Source organism: Somniosus microcephalus, chromosome 5, assembly GCF_052327205.1.
Source record: "Somniosus microcephalus isolate GS21.2 chromosome 5, FLI_Smic_1.0, whole genome shotgun sequence".
NCBI classification, from domain to species: domain Eukaryota; kingdom Metazoa; phylum Chordata; class Chondrichthyes; order Squaliformes; family Somniosidae; genus Somniosus; species Somniosus microcephalus.
In genome coordinates this window covers 9,069,487-9,089,705 of record NC_140991.1, presented here as the reverse complement: position 1 = coordinate 9,089,705, position 20,219 = coordinate 9,069,487, and the positions used below count along the sequence as shown (strand labels likewise).

The 20,219-nt window shown below is 49.3% G+C and overlaps 1 protein-coding gene across 2 annotated transcripts in view; it reads right to left on the bottom strand.

Moving 5' to 3' along the window:
• The window catches only part of LOC147116860 (ranBP-type and C3HC4-type zinc finger-containing protein 1-like), a 76,678-nt gene that overhangs the window by 46,646 nt on the left and 9,813 nt on the right, over positions 1-20,219 (bottom strand). Inside the window, exons 2-8 of one of the 2 annotated variants that reach the window (XM_085987277.1) lie at positions 17,741-17,915; positions 15,226-15,399; positions 14,193-14,334; positions 13,313-13,403; positions 10,731-11,028; positions 9,365-9,519; positions 7,769-7,942 (exon numbers count right to left, since the gene is read on the bottom strand). In XM_085987277.1, the coding sequence (XP_085843403.1) occupies positions 7,769-7,942; positions 9,365-9,519; positions 10,731-11,028; positions 13,313-13,403; positions 14,193-14,334; positions 15,226-15,399; positions 17,741-17,915 (1,209 nt within the window). The remainder of the gene's footprint in view (positions 1-7,768; positions 7,943-9,364; positions 9,520-10,730; positions 11,029-13,312; positions 13,404-14,192; positions 14,335-15,225; positions 15,400-17,740; positions 17,916-20,219) is intronic. The other variant, XM_085987278.1, reaches the window with a different exon arrangement.

Genomic DNA, 20,219 nt, shown 5'->3' with positions numbered 1-20,219 from the left:
ATTTGGTCCCCATGGCTGTTCCGTGTGTTTGGGTAAAGAACTGGTTGTCGAAGGTGAAGACATTGTGGTCAAGGATGAAGCGGATGAGTTGTAGGATGGCATCTGGAGATTGGCTGTTGTTGGTGTTGAGTACTGAGGCTATCGCAGCGATGCCGTCATCGTGGGGGATACTGGTGTAGAGTGCTGAGACGTCCATCGTGGCGAGGAGTGTTCCTGGTTCAACTGGTCCGTGGGTGCTGAGCTTCTGTAAGAAGTCTGTAGTGTCGCGACAGAAGCTGGGGGTTCCCTGTACGATGGGTTTCAGGATGCCCTCGACATATCCAGAGAGGTTCTCACACAGGGTTCCGTTGCCTGATGCGATAGGACGTCCAGGTGTGTTGGCTTTGTGTATCTTTGGGAGGCAGTAGAAGTCACCCACGCGGGGAGTACGTGGGATGAGAGCATGTAGGATGCTTTGAAGGTCTGGATCGAAGGTTTTGATCAGTCTGTTGAGTTGGCGGGTGTGTTCTTTGGTCGGATCTGCGGGTAACTGTCTGTAGTGTTCCTGGTTGTCCAGTTGTCGGTATACTTCTTTGCAATAGTCCGTTCTGTTCTGTATGACGATGGCACCTCCTTTGTCTGCTGGTTTGATGACGATGTTGCGGTTGGTCTTGAGAGCGTGGATGGCGTTGCGTTGTGCTCGGGTGACATTCTGGACTGTCTTGTGAGTGCGGCTGATGAATCTGGCATTGATGCATCTCCTGACAGCTTGAGCATACATGTCAAGCTTAGGGCAGCGACCCTCCGGAGGGGTCCAATTTGACTCTTTCTTCTTCGGTCGCTGCACTGCGGATCCCTCTGTCTGCTGTTCCGGATCATTGATTGTCTCATTGGGTTCGCTGCTGACATCTTGGGATTTGTGGAAGAATTCCCGGAGCCTCATTCTCCTGATGAATTCCTCAATTCCTCGCCACGATGGACGTCTCAGCACTCTACACCAGTATCCCCCACGATGACGGCATCGCTGCGATAGCCTCAGTACTCAACACCAACAACAGCCAATCTCCAGATGCCATCCTACAACTCATCCGCTTCATCCTTGACCACAATGTCTTCACCTTCGACAACCAGTTCTTTACCCAAACACACGGAACAGCCATGGGGACCAAATTCGCACCCCAATACGCAAACATCTTCATGCACAAGTTCGAGCAAGACTTCTTCGCTGCACAGGATCTCCAACCAACGCTATACACCAGATACATCGACGACATTTTCTTCCTATGGACCCACGGCGAAGAATCACTGAAAAGACTACACGATAACATCAACAAGTTCCATCCCACCATCAAACTCACCATGGACTACTCCTCAGAATCAGTCTCATTCCTGGACACACGAATCTCCATCAAAGACGGACACCTCAGCACTTCACTCTACCGCAAGCCCACGGACAACCTCACGATGCTTCACTTCTCCAGCTTCCACCCTAACCACGTTAAAGAAGCCATCCCCTATGGACAAGCCCTGCGAATACACAGGATCTGCTCAGACGAGGAGGAACGCGATGGACACCTACAGACACTGAAAGACGCCCTTGTAAGAACGGAATATGACGCTCGACTCGTTGATCGACAGTTCCGACGGGCCACAGCGAAAAATCGCATAGACCTCCTCAGAAGACAAACACGGGACACAACCAACAGAGTACCCTTCGTCGTCCAGTACTTCCCCGGAGCGGAGAAACTACGCCATGTTCTTCGCAGCCTTCAACATGTCATCGATGGCGACGAACACCTCGCTAAGGCCATCCCCACGCCTCCACTACTCGCTTTCAAACAGCCGCCTAACCTCAAACAGACCATCGTTCGCAGCAAATTACCCAGCTTCCAGGAGAACAGCGACCACGACACCACACAACCCTGCCACAGCAACCTCTGCAAGACATGCCAGATCATCAACACAGATACCATCATCACACGTGAGGACACCACCCACCAGGTACATGGTACATACTCATGTGACTCGGCCAACGTTGTCTACCTCATACGTTGCAGGAAAGGATGCCCCGGAGCATGGTACATCGGCGAGACCATGCAGACACTGCGACAACGGATGAACGGACACCGCGCAACAATCACCAGGCAGGAGTGTTCCCTCCCAGTCGGGGAACACTTCAGCAGTCAAGGACATTCAGCCTCCGATCTTCGGGTAAGCATTCTCCAAGGTGGCCTTCGAGACACACGACAACGCAAAATCGTCGAGCAGAAACTGATAGCCAAGTTCCGCACCCATGAGGACGGCCTTAACCGAGATCTTGGGTTCATGTCACGCTACATGTAACCCCACCTGATGCAGGGTCATCCAGACTCGAGTCGACATTGGCTTGTTCTCTCTACACAGATGCGGCTGAACCTGCTGTGATTTCCAGCCAAAAAAAATGTTTTTTGTCTTTTTTTGTTTTTCATACAGACCCCAGCATCTGCAATATTTGACCCCTTGTGACCCCACCTCATTGTTCTTTGATGTAATGTTTCCCTGACTGACCTGTTTGGACACCATTCACACCTTTGACTGCTGTGATTATCTCTCTGCCGAGGTGCGATAAATGGCAGTTGGAAAGGTCACCTGTAAACATCTGACATGATTCTCTGACTATATAAGCTGTGTCTTTATGCATTTCTCCACTTCACCTGAAGAAGGAGCAGCGCTCCGAAAGCTTGTGATTTCAAATAAAGCTGTTGGACTATAACCTGGTGTTGTGAAGTTTTACAACATGGCGGTCCAGTCGCTGAAGGTAAGCATGCAGGTGCAGCAGGCGGTTAAGGCAAATGGTATGTTGGCCTTCATAGTGAGAGGGTTTGAGTACAGGAACAAGGATGTCTTGCTGCAGTTGTACAGGGCCTTGGTGAGACCACACCTTGAGTATTGTGTGCAGTTTTGGTCGCCTTATCTGAGGAAGGATGTTCTTGCCATGGAAGGAGTGCAGCGAAGATTCACCAGGCTGATACCTGGGATGGCAGGAATGACGTATGAGGAGAGATTGGGTCGATTGGGCTTATACTCGCTGGAGTTTAGAAGAATGAGAGGGGATCTCATTGAAACTTATAAAATTCCAACAGGACTAGACAGACTAGATGCAGGAAGGATGTTCCCGATGGTCGGGGAGTCCAGAACCAGGGGCCACAGTCTAAGGATAAGGGGTAAGCCATTTAGGACAGAGATGAGGAGGAATGTCTTCACCCAGAGAGTGGTGAACCTGTGGAATTCTCTACCACAGAAGGCAGTTGAGGCCAATTCATTAAATATATTCAAGAAGGAGTTGGATATATTTCTTAAGGCTAAAGGGATCAAGGGATATGGGGTGAAGGCAGGGACAGGGTACTGAATTTGGATGATCAGCCATGATCTCATTAAATGGCGGAGCAGGCTCGAGGGGCCGAATGGCCTACTCCTGCTCCTATCTTCTATGTTTCTATGTTATACCAAGGCCCTGGCTGCCTCAGGTGGATGTAAAAGATCCCATGGCACTATTTCGAAGAAGAGCAGGTGGTGAAGTCACCCCGGTATCCTGACCAATATTTAATCCCTCAGCCAGCATCACAGATTATCGGATCATTTATTACATTGCTGTTTGTGGGAGCTTGCTGTGCACAATTTCACTGCCACATTTCCTAAATTACAACAGTGACTACACTTCAAAAAGTACTTGATTGGCTGTAAAGCGCTTTTAGGATATCCGGAGGTCGTGAAAGGTGCTGTCTAAATTCAAGATCTTTTTCTTTTTCCTGTACCACATTTTAGCAACGATTTACTCCCAGAGCCATCAGGGAAATCCTCGGAGTCCGATTTACAACTGTATGAGGTGCAGCGAAAACTACACACACACACACAGAAACAGTCCATTCAGCCAACCAGTCCATGCTGGCATTTGTCCTCCACACAAGCAAATAGTCCTAATCACGTTTACCTTCCCTATTCCCAGATCCCCTATTCCTTCATCCCCCTCTCCAGTCTAATCTTGAACACTGACACAGTTTCTGCCCCAATCGCTAACCCTGGGAGTGAATTCCACAGCCTCACAACTCGCTGCGTCAAGAAGATTCCCCCGAGCTCGGTTCTAAATATTGTACATTGGTTCCTCGATCTTGACCCCTCGACCACTGGAAACAGTCTGCTTCTACCTACCCATCCCATCACCTCGATTAGATTCCAGCCTGTAACTCACTCCCGGGTATCTGTTATTCTATATATAAACCCCCCGAACCCCTCGATTAGATTCCAGCCTGTAACTCACTCCCGGGTATCTGTTATTCTATATATAAACCCCCCGAACCCCTCGATCAGATTCCAGCCTGTAACTCACTCCCAGGTATCTGTTATTCTATATATAAACCCCCCGAACCCCTCGATTAGATTCCAGCCTGTAACTCACTCCCGGGTATCTGTTATTCTATATATAAACCCCCCGAACCCCTCGATTAGATTCCAGCCTGAAACTCACTCCTGGGTATCTGTTATTCTATATATAAACCCCCCGAACCCCTCGATTAGATTCCAGCCTGTAACTCACTCCCGGGTATGTTATTCTATATATATACCCCTCGAGCCCCACGATTAGATTCCAGCCTGTAACTCACTCCTGGGTATCTGTTATTCTATATATAAACCCCCCGAACCCCTCGATTAGATTCCAGCCTGTAACTTACTCCCGGGTATCTGTTATTCTATATATAAACCCCCCGAACCCCTCGATTAGATTCCAGCCTGTAACTCACTCCTGGGTATCTGTTATTCTATATATAAACCCCCCGAACCCCTCGATTAGATTCCAGCCTGTAACTCACTCCCGGGTAGCTGTTATTCTATATATAAACCCCCCGAACCCCTCGATTAGATTCCAGCCTGAAACTCACTCCCGGGTATCTGTTATTCTATATATAAACCCCCGAACCCCTCGATTAGATTCCAGCCTGTAACTCACTCCCGGGTATCTGTTATTCTATATATAAACCCCCCGAACTCCTCGATTAGATTCCAGCCTGTAACTCACTCCCGGGTATCTGTTATTCTATATATAAACCCCCCGAACCCCTCGATCAGATTCCAGCCTGTAACTCACTCCCGGGTATCTGTTATTCTATATATAAACCCCCCGAACTCCTCGATTAGATTCCAGCCTGTAACTCACTCCCGGGTATGTTATTCTATATATAAACCCCCCGAACCCCTCGATTAGATTCCAGCCTGTAACTCACTCCTGGGTATCTGTTATTCTATATATAAACCCCCTGAACCCCTCGATCAGATTCCAGCCTGTAACTCACTCCCGGGTATGTTATTCTATATATAAACCCCCCGAACCCCTCGATTAGATTCCAGCCTGTAACTCACTCCTGGGTATCTGTTATTCTATATATAAACCCCCTGAACCCCTCGATCAGATTCCAGCCTGTAACTCACTCCCGGGTATCTGTTATTCTATATATAAACCCCCCCGAACCCCTCGATTAGATTCCAGCCTGTAACTCACTCCCGGGTATGTTATTCTATATATAAACCCCCCGAACCCCTCGATTAGATTCCAGCCTGTAACTTACTCCCGGGTATCTGTTATTCTATATATAAACCCCCCCGAACCCCTCGATTAGATTCCAGCCTGAAACTCACTCCTGGGTATCTGTTATTCTATATATAAACCCCCCGAACCCCTCGATTAGATTCCAGCCTGAAACTCACTCCTGGGTATCTGTTATTCTATATATAAATCCCCCGAACCCCTCGATTAGATTCCAGCCTGTAACTCACTCCCGGGTATCTGTTAGTCTGTATATAAACCCCCGAACCCCTCGATTAGATTCCAGCCTGTAACTCAATCCTGGGTATCTGTTATTCTATATATAAACCCCCCTGAACCCCTCGATTAGATTCTAGCCTGTAACTCACTCCCGGGTATCTGTTATTCTATATATAAACCCCCCGAACCCCTCGATTAGATTCCAGCCTGTAACTCACTCCCGGTATCCGTTACTCTATATGTAAACCCCCCGAACCCCTCGATTAGATTCCGGCCTGTAACTCACTCCCGGTATCCGTTATTCTATATGTAAACCCCCCGAACCCCTCGATCAGATTCCGGCCTGTAACTCACTCCCGGTATCCGTTATTCTATATATAAACCCCCCGAACCCCTCGATCAGATTCCAGCCTGTAACTCACTCCCGGTATCCGTTATTCTATATATAAACCCCCCGAACCCCTCGATTAGATTCCCACCTGTAACTCACTCCCGGGTATCTGTTATTATCTATCTATATATATATATATATATATATATATATATATATATATATATATATATATATAAATAAAAGGATCCGTCCGTCTGTCTATCTGTCTATGTCTGTCTGTCTGTCTGTCTGTCTGTCTGTCTGTCTAGGTCTGTCTGTCTAGGTCTGTCTGTCTAGGTCTGTCTGTCTAGGTCTGTCTGTCTAGGTCTGTCTGTCTAGGTCTGTCTGTCTGTCTGTCTATGTCTGTCTGTCTGTCTATGTCTGTCTGTCTGTCTGTCTATGTCTGTCTATGTCTGTCTATGTCTGTCTATGTCTGTCTGTCTGTCTATACACTCAAAAGTTATAGAGCGTACTTACACATATGTTATATCAAAAGAAAGTTTATGATTAGGGGAGTCTCATAGGCGTATTTACTTTTTAGTCAAACAAAAATTGTTCTGACAGTATACAAAAAACGTTCAAAAATCCACTCATTAGCGGTTGACCAATCCTACCGCTCATTAGCATTGAGTGATGTGATGGTTGACCAATCCTACAGTTCAGTGACCTGATGGTTGACAAATCGGTGCGTCACAGGGGGCGTTTCATGGCGTGTGTAGGCGGGACCTAATCGTTCAAACTGCCGTTAATTCGGCCATCTTTACCTCAGCTTTTAGTTTTATTCACATTTTAACAGCTTCATTTTTCCCGCTTTGTGTGTGTGTGTGGAGGGGATTTTTTTGTTGCTTGGCTCCGTTTGCGGCCGCGGGCAGGGGACTCGGGCTTCCCCCCCCCGGCTCAGTCCCGGGGCTCGGCTCCGTTTGCGGCTGCGGGCCGGGGACTCGGGCTTTCCCCCCCTCGGCCCGGTCCCGGGGCTCGGCTCCGTTTGCAGCCGCGGGCTGGGGACTCGGGTTTCCCCCCTCGACTAGGCCGCAGGCAAGCCGCTGCGATGGTCTGGAGCGGGACCCGCCGCGCACGGCCTTCCCCGCGGCGTCAACCGCGCGGTCCGAGAGCCCAACCGAAAGTGAGCAGGGCTCCGGGTCACCAAGGCCCCACCCCCCCCTTTCCCCCTCCCCCCCCACCCCCTTTCCCCCCACCCCCCCTTGATTAGATTCCAGTCTGTAACTCACTCCCGGGTATCTGTTATTCTATATATAAACCCCCCGAACCCCTCGATTAGATTCCAGCCTGTAACTCACTCCTGTGTATCTGTTAGTCTGTATATAAACCCCTGGAACCCCTCGATTAGACTCCAGCATGTAACTCACTCTCGGGTATCTGTTAGTCTGTATATAAACCCCCCCCGAACCCCTCAATTAGATTCCAGCCTGTAACTCATTCTCGGATATCCGTTATAAACTGCTCTCTCTCTGGGATTGAATGCTGGTACGGCTCAATCCCAGGGATAGAGCGGTTTCTCTGCTGCTGTGGATGCTGGGTAAAGTACACCCCATTCTACTGAGCATTTTCACAGTATAGACAATGGCCACAGTGTCCGTAATTGAGTGGTTTCACTGTACCTGTTGATATCTCACTAGTGCCTCCTTCTCCTGCAAGATGCGACACAGTTCCTCATCGTCGGGTGCATATTCCTCTGGCACAGAGTATTCCGGCGGCCGGGGGCTGCTGCACATCTCACAGCCTGGCCGGGTGGGTTTGTTTATGTAAGTACATTGCACACACGCCCAGCCTTTCTGTCACACAAAAAGGGGAAGGAAAAATAAAACCTCAATCACTTTATTCTGCAACCAAAGGGAATCGGAAGAATAGTGCGCGGGTTTCTGTTCACAGAAGGTCGCATCAAACCTCACCCGCAGTGCGAGGGGAATCAGAGGAGCAATTATTCATAGAACCATAGAAATTTACGGCACAGAAGGAGGCCATTCGGCCCATCGTGTCCGTGCCAGCCGACAAAGAGCGATCCAGCCTAAACCCACTTTCCAGCACTTGCTCCGTAGCCCTGTAGGTTACAGCACTTCACATGTACATCCAAGCGCTTTTTAAATGTGATGAGGGTCTCTGCCTCTACCACCCTTTCAGGCAGTGAGTTCCAGACCCCCACCACCCTCTGGGTGAAAAAAGTTCTCCTCAACTCCCCTCTAATCCTTCTACCAATTACTTTAAATCTGTGCCCCCTGGTTATTGACCCCGCTGCTAAGGGAAATAGGTCCTTCCTATCCGCTCTATCTAGGCCCCTCATAATTTTATACACCTCAATTAAGTCTCCTCTGCTCCAGAAAACAACCCCCAGCCTATCCAATCTTTCCTCATAGCTAAAATTCTCCAGTCCTGGCAAAATCCTCGTAAATCTCCTCTGTACCCTCTCTAGTGCAATCACATCCTTCCTGTAATGTGGTGACCAGAACTGCACGCAGTACCTCAGCTGCGGCCTAACTAGTGTTTTATACAGTTCTAGCATAACCCCCCTGCTCTTATATTCTATGCCTCAGCTAAAAAAGGCAAGTGTCCCGTATGCCGGAATTATCGACCTGTCCTGCTACCTTCAGGGATCTGTGGGCATGCACGCCAAGGTCCCTCTGTTCCTCTACATTTCTCAGTGTCCTACCATTTATTGTGTATTCCCTTACCTTGTTAGCCCTCTCCAAATGCATTAACTCTCACTTTTTTGGATCAAGGAAGGGGACATTTCAGCACACGGTGTCACCATCAACAACCTGTATTTATATAGCGCCTTTAGTGTAGTAAAACGTCCCAAGGTGCTTCACAGGAGCGATTATCAAACAAAATTTGACACCGAGCCACAGAAGCAGATATTAGGACAGGTGACCAAAAGCTTGGTCAAAGAGGGAGGTTTTATGGAGCCTCTTAAAAGGAGAGAGAGGTGCTCAGGGAGGGAATTGGAGAGATTAGGGCCGGGGCAGCTGGCGGCATGGCCGCCAATGGTGGAGCTTGCCTTTAGATTGCACCTTCTCCGGTGCCCCTCTATCAGCCATGATCTCATTGAATGGCGGAGCAGGCTCGAAGGGCCGAATGGCCTACTCCTGTTCCTATCTCTATATCATTTATTACTATATCATATCCTTTCTGTAATAGAGAGAGCAGAACGGTGCCCAGTTAATAGAGCCATCTAGCCCTGCCCAGTTTCCAAAGGGTACCTGTGTGGATGGGGGAGCGGGGGAAACTTGCTGCAAGGGCCTGCGCTGTGCTTCCTGGAACGGGAGAGGTTGAAGTGACTTTAACTCCAGATTGGGGCACTGAGCGATGCTACTGATGTCCATCCTTCCGTCCCTGTCCTTCGGGGGCACTCGACCTGCAGAAACACAAAGAGATTTTATTCACACCCTTCGCCAAATGTTTTCTGAAATAGGGGTGGGCCAATCTGGAGGCTCGAGGGGCTGAATGGCCTCCTCCTGTTCCTAGCAATGGCGGAACAAGCTCGAGGGGCTGAATGGCCTCCTCCTGTTCCTAGCAATGGCGGACCAGGCTCGAGGGGCTGAATGGCCTCCTCCTGTTCCTAGCAATGGCGGACCAGGCTCGAGGGGCTGAATGGCCTCCTCCTGTTCCTAGCAATGGCGGACCAGGCTCGAGGGGCTGAATGGTCTCCTCCTGTTCCTATGAATATGCAGACCAAGCTCGAGGGGCTGAATGGCCTCCTCCTGTTCCTATGAATATGCAGACCAGGCTCGAGGGGCTGAATGGCCTCCTCCTGTTCCTAGCAATGGCGGAACAGGCTTGAGGGGCTGAATGGCCTCCTCCTGTTCCAATGCCGCGGAAGTTAATTCAGCCCACTTATGCTTAATATTTTGCTGTTTTTTTCCTGTCTGAATTTTCTGGGTCTAAAAGTTTGGCTGATTAAGAAAGAATTTGTATTTGTATGAAGCTATTCTATCCTCGGGAAGTCCCAAAGTCCCAAGGGGGCTGAGCGCGGGGGGCGGCGCGCGCGGGGGCGGGCGCCGGACGGCCGTGAGACGGGGCGCGGGGGCGGGCGCGAGACGGGGCGCGGGGGCGGGGGCGAGACGGGGCGGGGGCGCGAGACGGGGCGCGGGGGCGGGAGACGGGGCGCGGGGGCGCGAGACGGGGCGCGGGGGCGCGAGGGCGCGAGACGGGGCGCGGGGGCGGGGGCGCGAGACGGGGCGCGGGGGCGGGGGCGCGAGACGGGGCGCGGGGGTGCGAGACGGGGCGCGGGGGCGCGAGACGGGGCGCGGGGGCGGAAACACAAAGAGATTTTATTCACACCCTTCGCCAAATGTTTTCTGAAATAGGGGCGCGAGACGGCGCGCGGGGGGCGGGCGCGAGACGGCGCGCGGGGGCGGGCGCGAGGGACGGAGCGGGGGGGGGCGAGCGCGAGACGGAGCGCGGGCGAGGAGTATCAAGGGATATGGATCAATGGCGGTTAAATGTTGAGCAATGATGTAATTGCATGGCGGACCAGGCTCGAGGGGCTGAACGGCCTCCTGTTCCTACATGACTCCTCTTGCCCAGAGTTATTACTGGGTTGCACATTTAGCGAGATCGCCACACCTTTATTCACAGGCAGCTTGCTCGGTAACGTGCTGTACTTCCTCTTCTCCTCCACCATGAGGCTCTCCCTCCTCTGCATTTCGGTGAGCGTCTCTCCGTGTGACATGACGGTGAGGGCCTGGTCCTCCTCGTACTGGAGCCGCGGGAGGCTTGCCAGCTTTGCCGACAGCAGGTAAAGGAAGGCCGAATCTCCGTCCTTCTTCACACCGTACGAGCTCAGAGTTCTGTGATCGACTGCCAGGCACTGGCCGATAATCCAGCGCTGGACACCGGGGTGGAATCCAAAATCTCGGAATACCTAACACACAACAACAATTATCATTTATACAACGTCTTTAAGATAGTAAAACGTCCCAAGGTGCTTCACAGAATTTGACACCGAGCCACACAAGGAGATATTAGGACAGATGACCAAAGGTTACAATGGGATTAGTTTGGGATTGATGCAGGGCTATGGGAAGAGAGCAGGGCAGTGGGATTAATTTGGGATTGATACAGGGCTATGGGGAGAGAGCGGGGCAGTGGGATTAGTTTGGGATTGATACAGGGCTATGGGGAGAGAGCGGGGCAGTGGGATTAGTTTGGGATTGATACAGGGCTATGGGGAGAGAGCGGGGCAGTGGGATTAGTTTGGGATTGATACAGGGCTATGGGGAGAGCCCGGGGCAGTGGGATTAGTTTGGGATTGATACAGGTCTATGGGGAGAGAGCGGGGCAGTGGGATTAGTTTGGGATTGATACAGGGCGATGGGGAGAGAGCGGGGCAGTGGGATTAGTTTGGGATTGATACAGGGCTATGGGGAGAGAGCGGGGTAGTGACTCCAGATGTGGTCTAACCAGGGTTTTGTACAGCTGCAGCATAACTTCTACCCCCTTGTATTCTAGTCCTCCAGCTATGAAGGCCAGCATTCCATTAAACTTTTTGATTATTTTCTGTACCTATCCATGACATTTTAATGATCTGTGTACCTGAATCCCCAAGTCTCTCTGTTACTCCACTGTTTCGAGCTTTTCACCATTTAGAAAAAACTCTGATCTAGCCTTTTTAGGTTCAAAGTGGATGACCTCACATTTGCCAACATTGAAATCCATTTGCCACAGTTTTGCTCATTCACTTAATCTCTTTGTAATTTTATGCTTCCTTCTACACTGCTTACATAGGAACATATATAAGAACATAAGAAATAGGAGCAGGAGTCGGCCATTTGGCCTCTCGAGCCTGCTCCGCCATTCAACAAGATCATGGCTGATCTTCTACCTCAACTCCACCTTCCCGCACTATCCCCATATCCCTTAATTCTGCGGCCTTGTGGATCCACGCGGCAAACAGCATTCACCCTCGAGGTGAGGCGAGAGTGACTGCCCTTGACATCAAGGCAGCATTTGACCGAGTGTGGCATCATGGAGCCCTAGTAAAACTGAAGTCAATGGGAATCAGGGGAAAAACGCTCCACTGGCTGGAGTCATACCTAGCACAAAGGAAGATGGTTGTGGTGGTTGGAAGTCAATCATCACAGCCCCAGGACATCGCTGCAGGAGTTCCTCAGGGCAGTGTCCTAGGCCCAACCATCTTCAGCTGCTTCATCAATGACCTTCCCTCCATCATAAGGTCAGAAATGGGGATGTTCGCTGATGACTGCACAGTGTTCAGTGCCATTCGCAACTCCTCAGATAATGAAGCAGCCCATGCCCGCATGCAACAAGACCTGGACGACATTCAGGCTTGGGCTGATAAGTGGCAGGTTAACATTCACGCCACAGAAGTGCCAGGCAATGACTATCTCTAACAAGCGAGAGTCTAACCACCTCCCCTTGACATTCAACGGCATTACCATCGCCGAATCCCCCACCATCAACATCCTGGGGGTCACCATTGACCAGAAACTTAACTGGACCAGCCACATAAATACTGTGGCAACAAGAGCAAGTTAGAGGCTCGTTATTCTGCAGCGAGTGTCTCACCTCCTGACTCCCCAAAGCCTTTCCACCATCTACAAGGCACAAGTCAGGAGTGTGATGGAATACTCTCCACTTGCCTGGATGAGTGCAACTCCAACAACACTCAAGAAGCTCGACACCATCCAGGACAAAGCAGACCGCTTGATTGGCACCCCATCCACCACCTTAAACATTCACTCCCTCCACCACTGGCGTACCGTGGCTGCAGTGTGTGCCATCTACAAGTGGAACTGCAGCAACTCGCCAAGGCTTCTTCGGCAGCACCTCCCAAACCCGCGACCTCTACCACCTAGAAGGACAAGGGCAGCTGGCGTATGGGAACACCACCACCTCCAAGTCCCCCTCCAAGGCACACACCATCCTGACTTGGAAATATATCGCCGATCCTTCATCGCCGCTGGGTCAAAATCCTGGAACTCCCTCCCTAATACACTTCACCACACGGGCTGCAGCGGTTCAAGGCAGCGGCTCACCACCACCTTCTCAAGGGCAATTAGGGATGGGCAATAAATGCTGTCCTTGCCAGTGATGCCCATAAACGAATAAACAACAAAATACCAGCACCTGGTTACCGATATGTTCCTCAGCACGACGCCTCAATTACATAAAAAGCATTTTGTTACCTGTTGCTTTAATGTGGAGATAGTTGCGTAGGGGAAGACCTTCATGACAACAGTGGCAGAAGAGGTGGCATCTTCCACTCCGACTCTCACACTGAAGGGAAAAGAAGAGGGGCAACAAGGCTTTAAACAGGACAGGACACCCACCTCACCCCAAACTGGAAGCAACCTTCCAGGCAGTGCACAGCCTTCCGCACTTTCAGCCGTTTTCTAAACCAGTTTTCATAGAATGATACAGCACAGAAGGAGGCCGTTCGGCCCATCATGCCTGTGCCCTAAATCAGAACACCAACATCTGGTGGTATCAGCAACTCGAGATAGATGGAAATCAACAGATAACTGGGGTTTAGCTCCCTGAAGAAGCTCCAAGGTGGGCATCTACACAGCTTATTAAATCAAAACGCTTTAACACGCCTAGAATCACACAGCACAGGAGGAGGCCATTCGGCCCATCGAGCCTGTGCCAGCTCTTTGAAGCAGCTCTCCAATTAGTCCCACTCCCCCCTGCTCTTTCCCCACAGCCCTGCACATTTTTCCCTTCAAGTATTTATCCAATTCCCTTTTGAAAGTTATTATTGAATCTGCTTCCACCGCCCTTTCAGGCAGCGCATTCCAGATCACAACAACTCGTTACATAAAAATAATTCTCATCTCCTCTCTGGTTCTTTTGCTGATTATCTTAAATCTGTGTCCTCTGGTTACCAACCCTCCTGCCACTGGGAACAGGTTTTCCTGATTTACGCCATCAAAACCCCTTCATGATTTTGAACAACTCAAACTCAATTGGAAAACATTCGAGAGGTGCTACAGGTGCAAGTTCTTTCCTTTTGATTGGTGTGTGTTATACTCTGGAGCAGGCGGTGCTTTGTGAACCAGCATTTACCTGATCTGCCGGTTGGGATAGGCACTTTCCTTCGGGCAGATTCCGAGACACACCTTCTGTTGCGCTAGAGTCACAGCACACTCCGACGACAAGGTGGAATCGCCCGCTTCTATTGCCTGGGCAAGTCGCAGAGTCAGATCTTCTAGAATTAGAAACAGACAAAACATATTGCACTCGATAAATAAATCCAGGATCAAGATTCCCACCATCAACATCGCAACAGGATTCGGCCATTCGAGCCTGCTCCGCCATTCAATATGATCATGGCTGATCCTCTAACTCAATACCATATTCCCGCTCTCTGTAACCCTTAATACAGGAAACTCTCTTTTAACCGGCACCTAAATATCCGGAAACCTCTCTTAACCGGCAAAATTCAGGAGTAGGTTCAGGTAAGTTTTACTATATATTAGTGGCCGTGTAACCAGGGCTCCTGGATCTGTGGCCGTGTACCCGGGACTCCTGCACAAGTGCCGTGTAACCGGGGCTCCTGCACCTGTGGCCGTGTACGGGGCTCTCGTGCCTTGGTAAGTATACCTCTCTGTAATCCGGACTTTTTGATCAACCAGCAGCACGCCGGTCCCGTTGGTGCCGGATGAAAAAGAGTTTCCTGTACCCTTAACTAACAAAAATCTATCAATCTCAGTTTTAACATTTTCAACTGACCCACAGCATCTACAGCTTTTTGGAGGAAGAGAGTTCCAGGTTTCCACTGCCTTTTTTTTGAAAAAGTACTTCCCGACATCACCCTGAACAGCCTAGCTCTAATTTTAAGTATATGCTGCCTTGTTCCACCAGAGGAAGTAGTTTCTCTCTCTCCCTACCCTATCCTTTAATCATCTTAAACACATTCAATATGATCTTAATCTTCAAAAGTCAAGGGAATACAAGCCAAGTAATTTAACCCTTTTAGCCCCGGCATCATTCTGGTGAATCTGCGCTGTTCCCCCTCCAAGGCCAATACATCCTTCCTGAGGTGCGGGGCCCAGAACTGAACGCAATGACTCCAGATGGGGTCTGACCAGAGCTTTACCTATTTTGGAGATGTCCATTCCTGGTCTTGGGGTGTTTGGGCCAGCTCTGGGAGGCTCCGTCCCCGCCCCGGGCCCTCCCTCGGTCACCGGCCGAGCTGACTGTAACGAGACCCCTGTTGACACGCTGTGGTTCTGTTGACCAGTGGCAGAACTTGCTGCAGGAAGACAAAATTCTGATGATACAAAGATAGGTGGGTCGCGATTTTTCTGGTCGATGCGGCTTGGGGGCAGGACAGCTGCCTTGCGGGTTCCAGTCCCGCCCCCAACGACGTCCGCGTCCGACGCACAGACGCGATTTTGTGTCAATTGGCCTTGTTAAGCCCCGCCCTGCGGGCTTGCCAGCCAATTAAGAGGAAGCCAGTATCAGATGACGCGTCATCTGCCGGTTTTCTTAAAGGGGCCACACACAATTTTTTTGACAGCTCATTTCTCAGTGTTTGACAGCATTCAGGTGCTGCAAACACTGACAATGACTGTTCACAGGTGAGCCCTTGCACCCAGGCTCTCCAATGACTCCCTCCTTAGGCTAGAACAGATGGCAGCTGCAGGTGAGGTTACAGAAGCGATCTGTCACAGGTGAGAGAGGTTCTCCCAATGAGGTGGGACTACACAAACAATTCAAAACTTGTCACCTACAGAAAAGTTTAAATACATGAAAAATGATTTTCCCAACATTTTCTTACCTCTGAAACTCATCAGTGCACCACTGGATCCTTCACACCACTTCTGCAGCTGTCATCAATGCACAAACGTTACAGTAGACCCACACCACGCCACACTTACCTGGCGTGGTGTCCGGATGTCGGGAAGCCCGCAGTGGATGTCAAAATTGCAAAAAGCCTCTTAACTGCCTGTTAACAAGCAGTTAAGTGCCTATAATCGTCTTCCCACTGCTAGATGGCGGGTCCATGCGCAAATCGGGAACCTGACACCTGGGAAGATTGTCTGGAAGTGGGTTGACAGTGGGTTTCTGACCCGCTGTCAATCTTTGCCATTTTGCCGGATGTCCCGCCTCCAAACCCGCCCCGAACGTCGGCAAAATTCTGGCCAGAGAGTCTGCAAAGGGATATAGTTGGGTTAAGTGAGTGGGCAAAAATTTGGCCGATGGAGTATAATGTGGGAAAATGTGAGGTTATCCACTTTGGCAAGAAAAATAAAAAAGCAAATTATTTTTTAAATGGAGAGAGACTACACAATGCTGCGGTACAGAGGGATCTGGGGGTCCTCATACATGAAACACAAAAAGTTCGCATGCGGATACAGCAAGTAAGTAGGAAGGCAAATGGAATGTTGGCCTTTATTGCAAGGGGTATGGAGTATAAAAGTAGGGAAGTCTTGCTACAACTGTACAGGGCGCTGGTGAGACCACACCTGGAGTACTGCGTACAGTTTTGGTCTCCTTATTTAAGGAGGGATATACTTGCATTGGAGGCAGTTCAGAGAAGGTTCACGAGGCTGATTCCTGGGATGAAGGGGTTGTCTTATGAAGAAAGTTTGAGCAGGTTGGGTCTATACTCATTGGAGTTTAGAAGAATGAGGGGTGATCTTATTGAAACATAAGATTCTGAGGGGGATTGACAGGGTGGATGCTGAGAGGATGTTTCCCCTCGTGGGGGAATCTGGAACTAGGGGGCATAGTTTCAGAATAAGGGGTCGCCCATTTAAGACGGAGATGAGGAGGAATTTCTTCTCTCAGAGGATCGTGAATCTTTGGAATTCTCTACCCCAGAGAGCTGTGGAGGCGGAGTCAGTGAATATATTCAAGGCGGAGATAAACAGATACAGGAAACTCTTTGGTATCCGGCACCGACGGGACCGGGATGGTGCCGGTTGATTAAAAATTCCGGATGACGGAGCGGGTTATCTACCGAGGCTATTTTTAACAAACAAAAATTTTAAAAATCAAGAAATGTGCAGTATACAGTAAAATGGCGGATCGGAAGAGACTACTGGCAGCGCGGGAGAGTCAGACTCCTATTATTGAGGTGTTCGGACTTCCGACAGCGCCAAGAAGCCGAGTAGTGGCGGTTTGGAGAACTACCCCCACTGACTAACTCGGCCACCGCGGGAGACTCGGACTCGGACACATTTCCGGTTACTGAGGTGTTGTTTTCGGAGTGAGGATTTTGCCAGTTAATAGAGAATTCCGGATATTTAGGTGCCATTTAAATGAGAGTTTCCTGTATTTGGAAAAACAGGGGAGTCAAGGGTTGTGGCGAGCGGGCAGGGAAGTGGAGTTGAGGCCAAGATCAGATCAGCCATGATCTTATTGAATGGTGGGGCAGGCTCGAGGGGCCGAATGGTCTACTCCTGCTCCTATTTCTTATGTTTCTCCTTATTTGCTCTATCGAAACACCTCATAATTTTGAGCAGCTGAGCTAAGTGACACTCCAGGGTGACCAGAGGACATGGTTAAGAGCTTAGAATCCACAAGCTAAATTTATATACTTTTAAAAATCTAATCTCTTCCCAATGTCGCTGCTTCCCCCCCACCCCCCACCCAACCTTACCCACCTTTCTCGACCTCTCTCAAAGAGCTGGTGATGATGGTTGACCACTTTTGAGCCTCCTTCTCATCCTCGAAGTGATAGGTCAGCTGTTCAGTGGGCTGGCTCCGGGTACTGATTCCGTGGCAGGTTGCACTCTTGAATTCATAGACGATATCTTTTAAATTAAATTCGTAAAGGCTCTGCAAACGGGTCAGAAACAGAGGCGTGAATTAAAAAAAATATATATATAGGAATGAGAAATTTACAGCTCAAAGCCAAACCTGCGCTGGCTCATTTGTTGAAGTCTCTGCTCCAAACTCCTTACTGACGATGCAGAAAATTGGAAAAAGTGAGCAAAACTGGCATGATAGCCGAAATTACACAGGACAATGCTGCAAACAGTCAGAATCTGTGGAGAGAGAAAGAGAGGGGGAAAGACAGACAGAGAGAGCGAGACAGAGAGAGCGAGACAGAGAGCGAGACAGAGAGCGAGCGAGACAGAGAGCGAGCGAGACAGAGAGCGAGCGAGACAGAGAGCGAGCGAGACAGAGAGCGAGCGAGACAGAGAGCGAGCGAGACAGAGAGCGAGCGAGACAGAGAGCGAGCGAGACAGAGAGCGAGCGAGACAGAGAGCGAGCGAGACAGAGACAGAGAGAGACAGAGACAGAGAGAGACAGAGAGCGAGCGAGACAGAGAGAGACAGAGAGAGACAGAGAGAGACAGAGACAGAGAGAGACAGAGACAGAGAGAGACAGAGTAGATTACTTGATTTTCTTAACAAACATAATATCCTCAGAAAAAACCAAATAGGCTTTCTTCCAAAACACCGCACCGCCGACCATATCTATACCCTTCACACCCTCATTGAAAAACATATACACCAAACAAAAAATGGGAAAATATTCGCCTGTTTCATCGACTTCAAGAAAGCCTTTGACTCTATATGGCATGAAGGGCTCTATTATAAACTTCTTCAGTGTGGAATAGGGGGCAAAGTCTATGACCTTATTAAATCAATGTATCTGAAAAACAAATGCGGGGTCAAAATTGGAGACAAACGCACCGATTTCTTCACCCAGAGAAGAGGCGTCCGGCAGGGCTGCAATTTGAGCCCGACCCTGTTCAACATATACATAAATGAATTAGCAGACATGCTGGAGCAAAGCGAGTCACCAGGTCTCCGTCTCCTGGATGGAGAAGTGAAATCCCTGTTCTATGCGGACGACCTGGTCCTGCTGTCTCCCACAGAACAGGGATTACAGCAACAACTAGACCTACTCGACAAATACTGCCAAAATTGGGCTCTAACAGTAAATCTAAAAAAAAACATCATGATTTTTCAAAAAAGGCCCAGATGTCAGGAAAACAAATACCAGTTTACCCTCAGTGATACCACTATAGGACACACTATGAGCTACACCTACCTTGGTCTAACTATTACAGCATCAGGGAGCTTCAACATAGCAGTGAATGCACTAAAAGAAAAAGCCCGAAGAGCCCTATATGCAATAAAAAGAAAATTCTACAACATCCAAATCCCAATCAAAATCTGGCTCAAATTATTTGACAGCATAATCCTGCCCATTGCACTGTACGGTAGTGAAGTATGGGGCCCGCTAAATCACCAAAGCTACACCAAATGGGAAAAACACACAATAGAAGCCCTACATGCAGAATTCTGCCGAAGCATCCTTCGCATCCAAAGAAAAACGCCAACAAATGCATGCAGAGTCGAACTAGGCAGATACCCACTGATAATAAACATCCAAAAACGAGCACTAAACTTCCTAAATCACCTCAAATCTAGCTCCCCAGACACCCTTCATTTCAAAGCCTTTCAGACCCAAGAGCTAAACCCAGAAAAGAGTCCCCTGAGTCAGCTGCTACTGAAACTAAGTACTCAGCCGGACCCTGACCAACCCCAGACCAACACAGCCGTCCAAACACCAATCCGAGTGAACCAAATCATTAAACAATGCAAAGAAACCTACCTGGAACATTGGAACAAAATAACCGAAAGCCAAAGCAGATTAGAATGTTACCGGGCCCTAAAAAGAGAATATAAACTGGCAGACTACCTCACGACCATCAGAGACACAAAACAGAGACAGACCCTCACCAGGTACAGACTAAGCGACCACCAACTGGAAATTGAAAAAGGCAGATACAAGAAATCCTGGCAGCCTAGAGAGAATAGAATATGCGATCAATGTCTGGCCGGCGAGGTTGAAACAGAAATGCATTTCCTCCTAAAATGCGAAAAATTCAACACATCAAGAAACATATTATTCAACAAGCTAAGCCAAACAACCCCAGATTTCAAGGAATTGGATGACCTGTCAAAATTGAGATTAGTCCTGGGAGAAGGAGACAGACCATACCTTGGGGCCAAATATGTAACAACATGTCACAACCTGAGGACTGTTTAAAATTAAGACTGTTTAAAATTAATATTGAACGTACCAAATGAAGTACAAAGACTGTTTAAAATTAATATTGTTTAA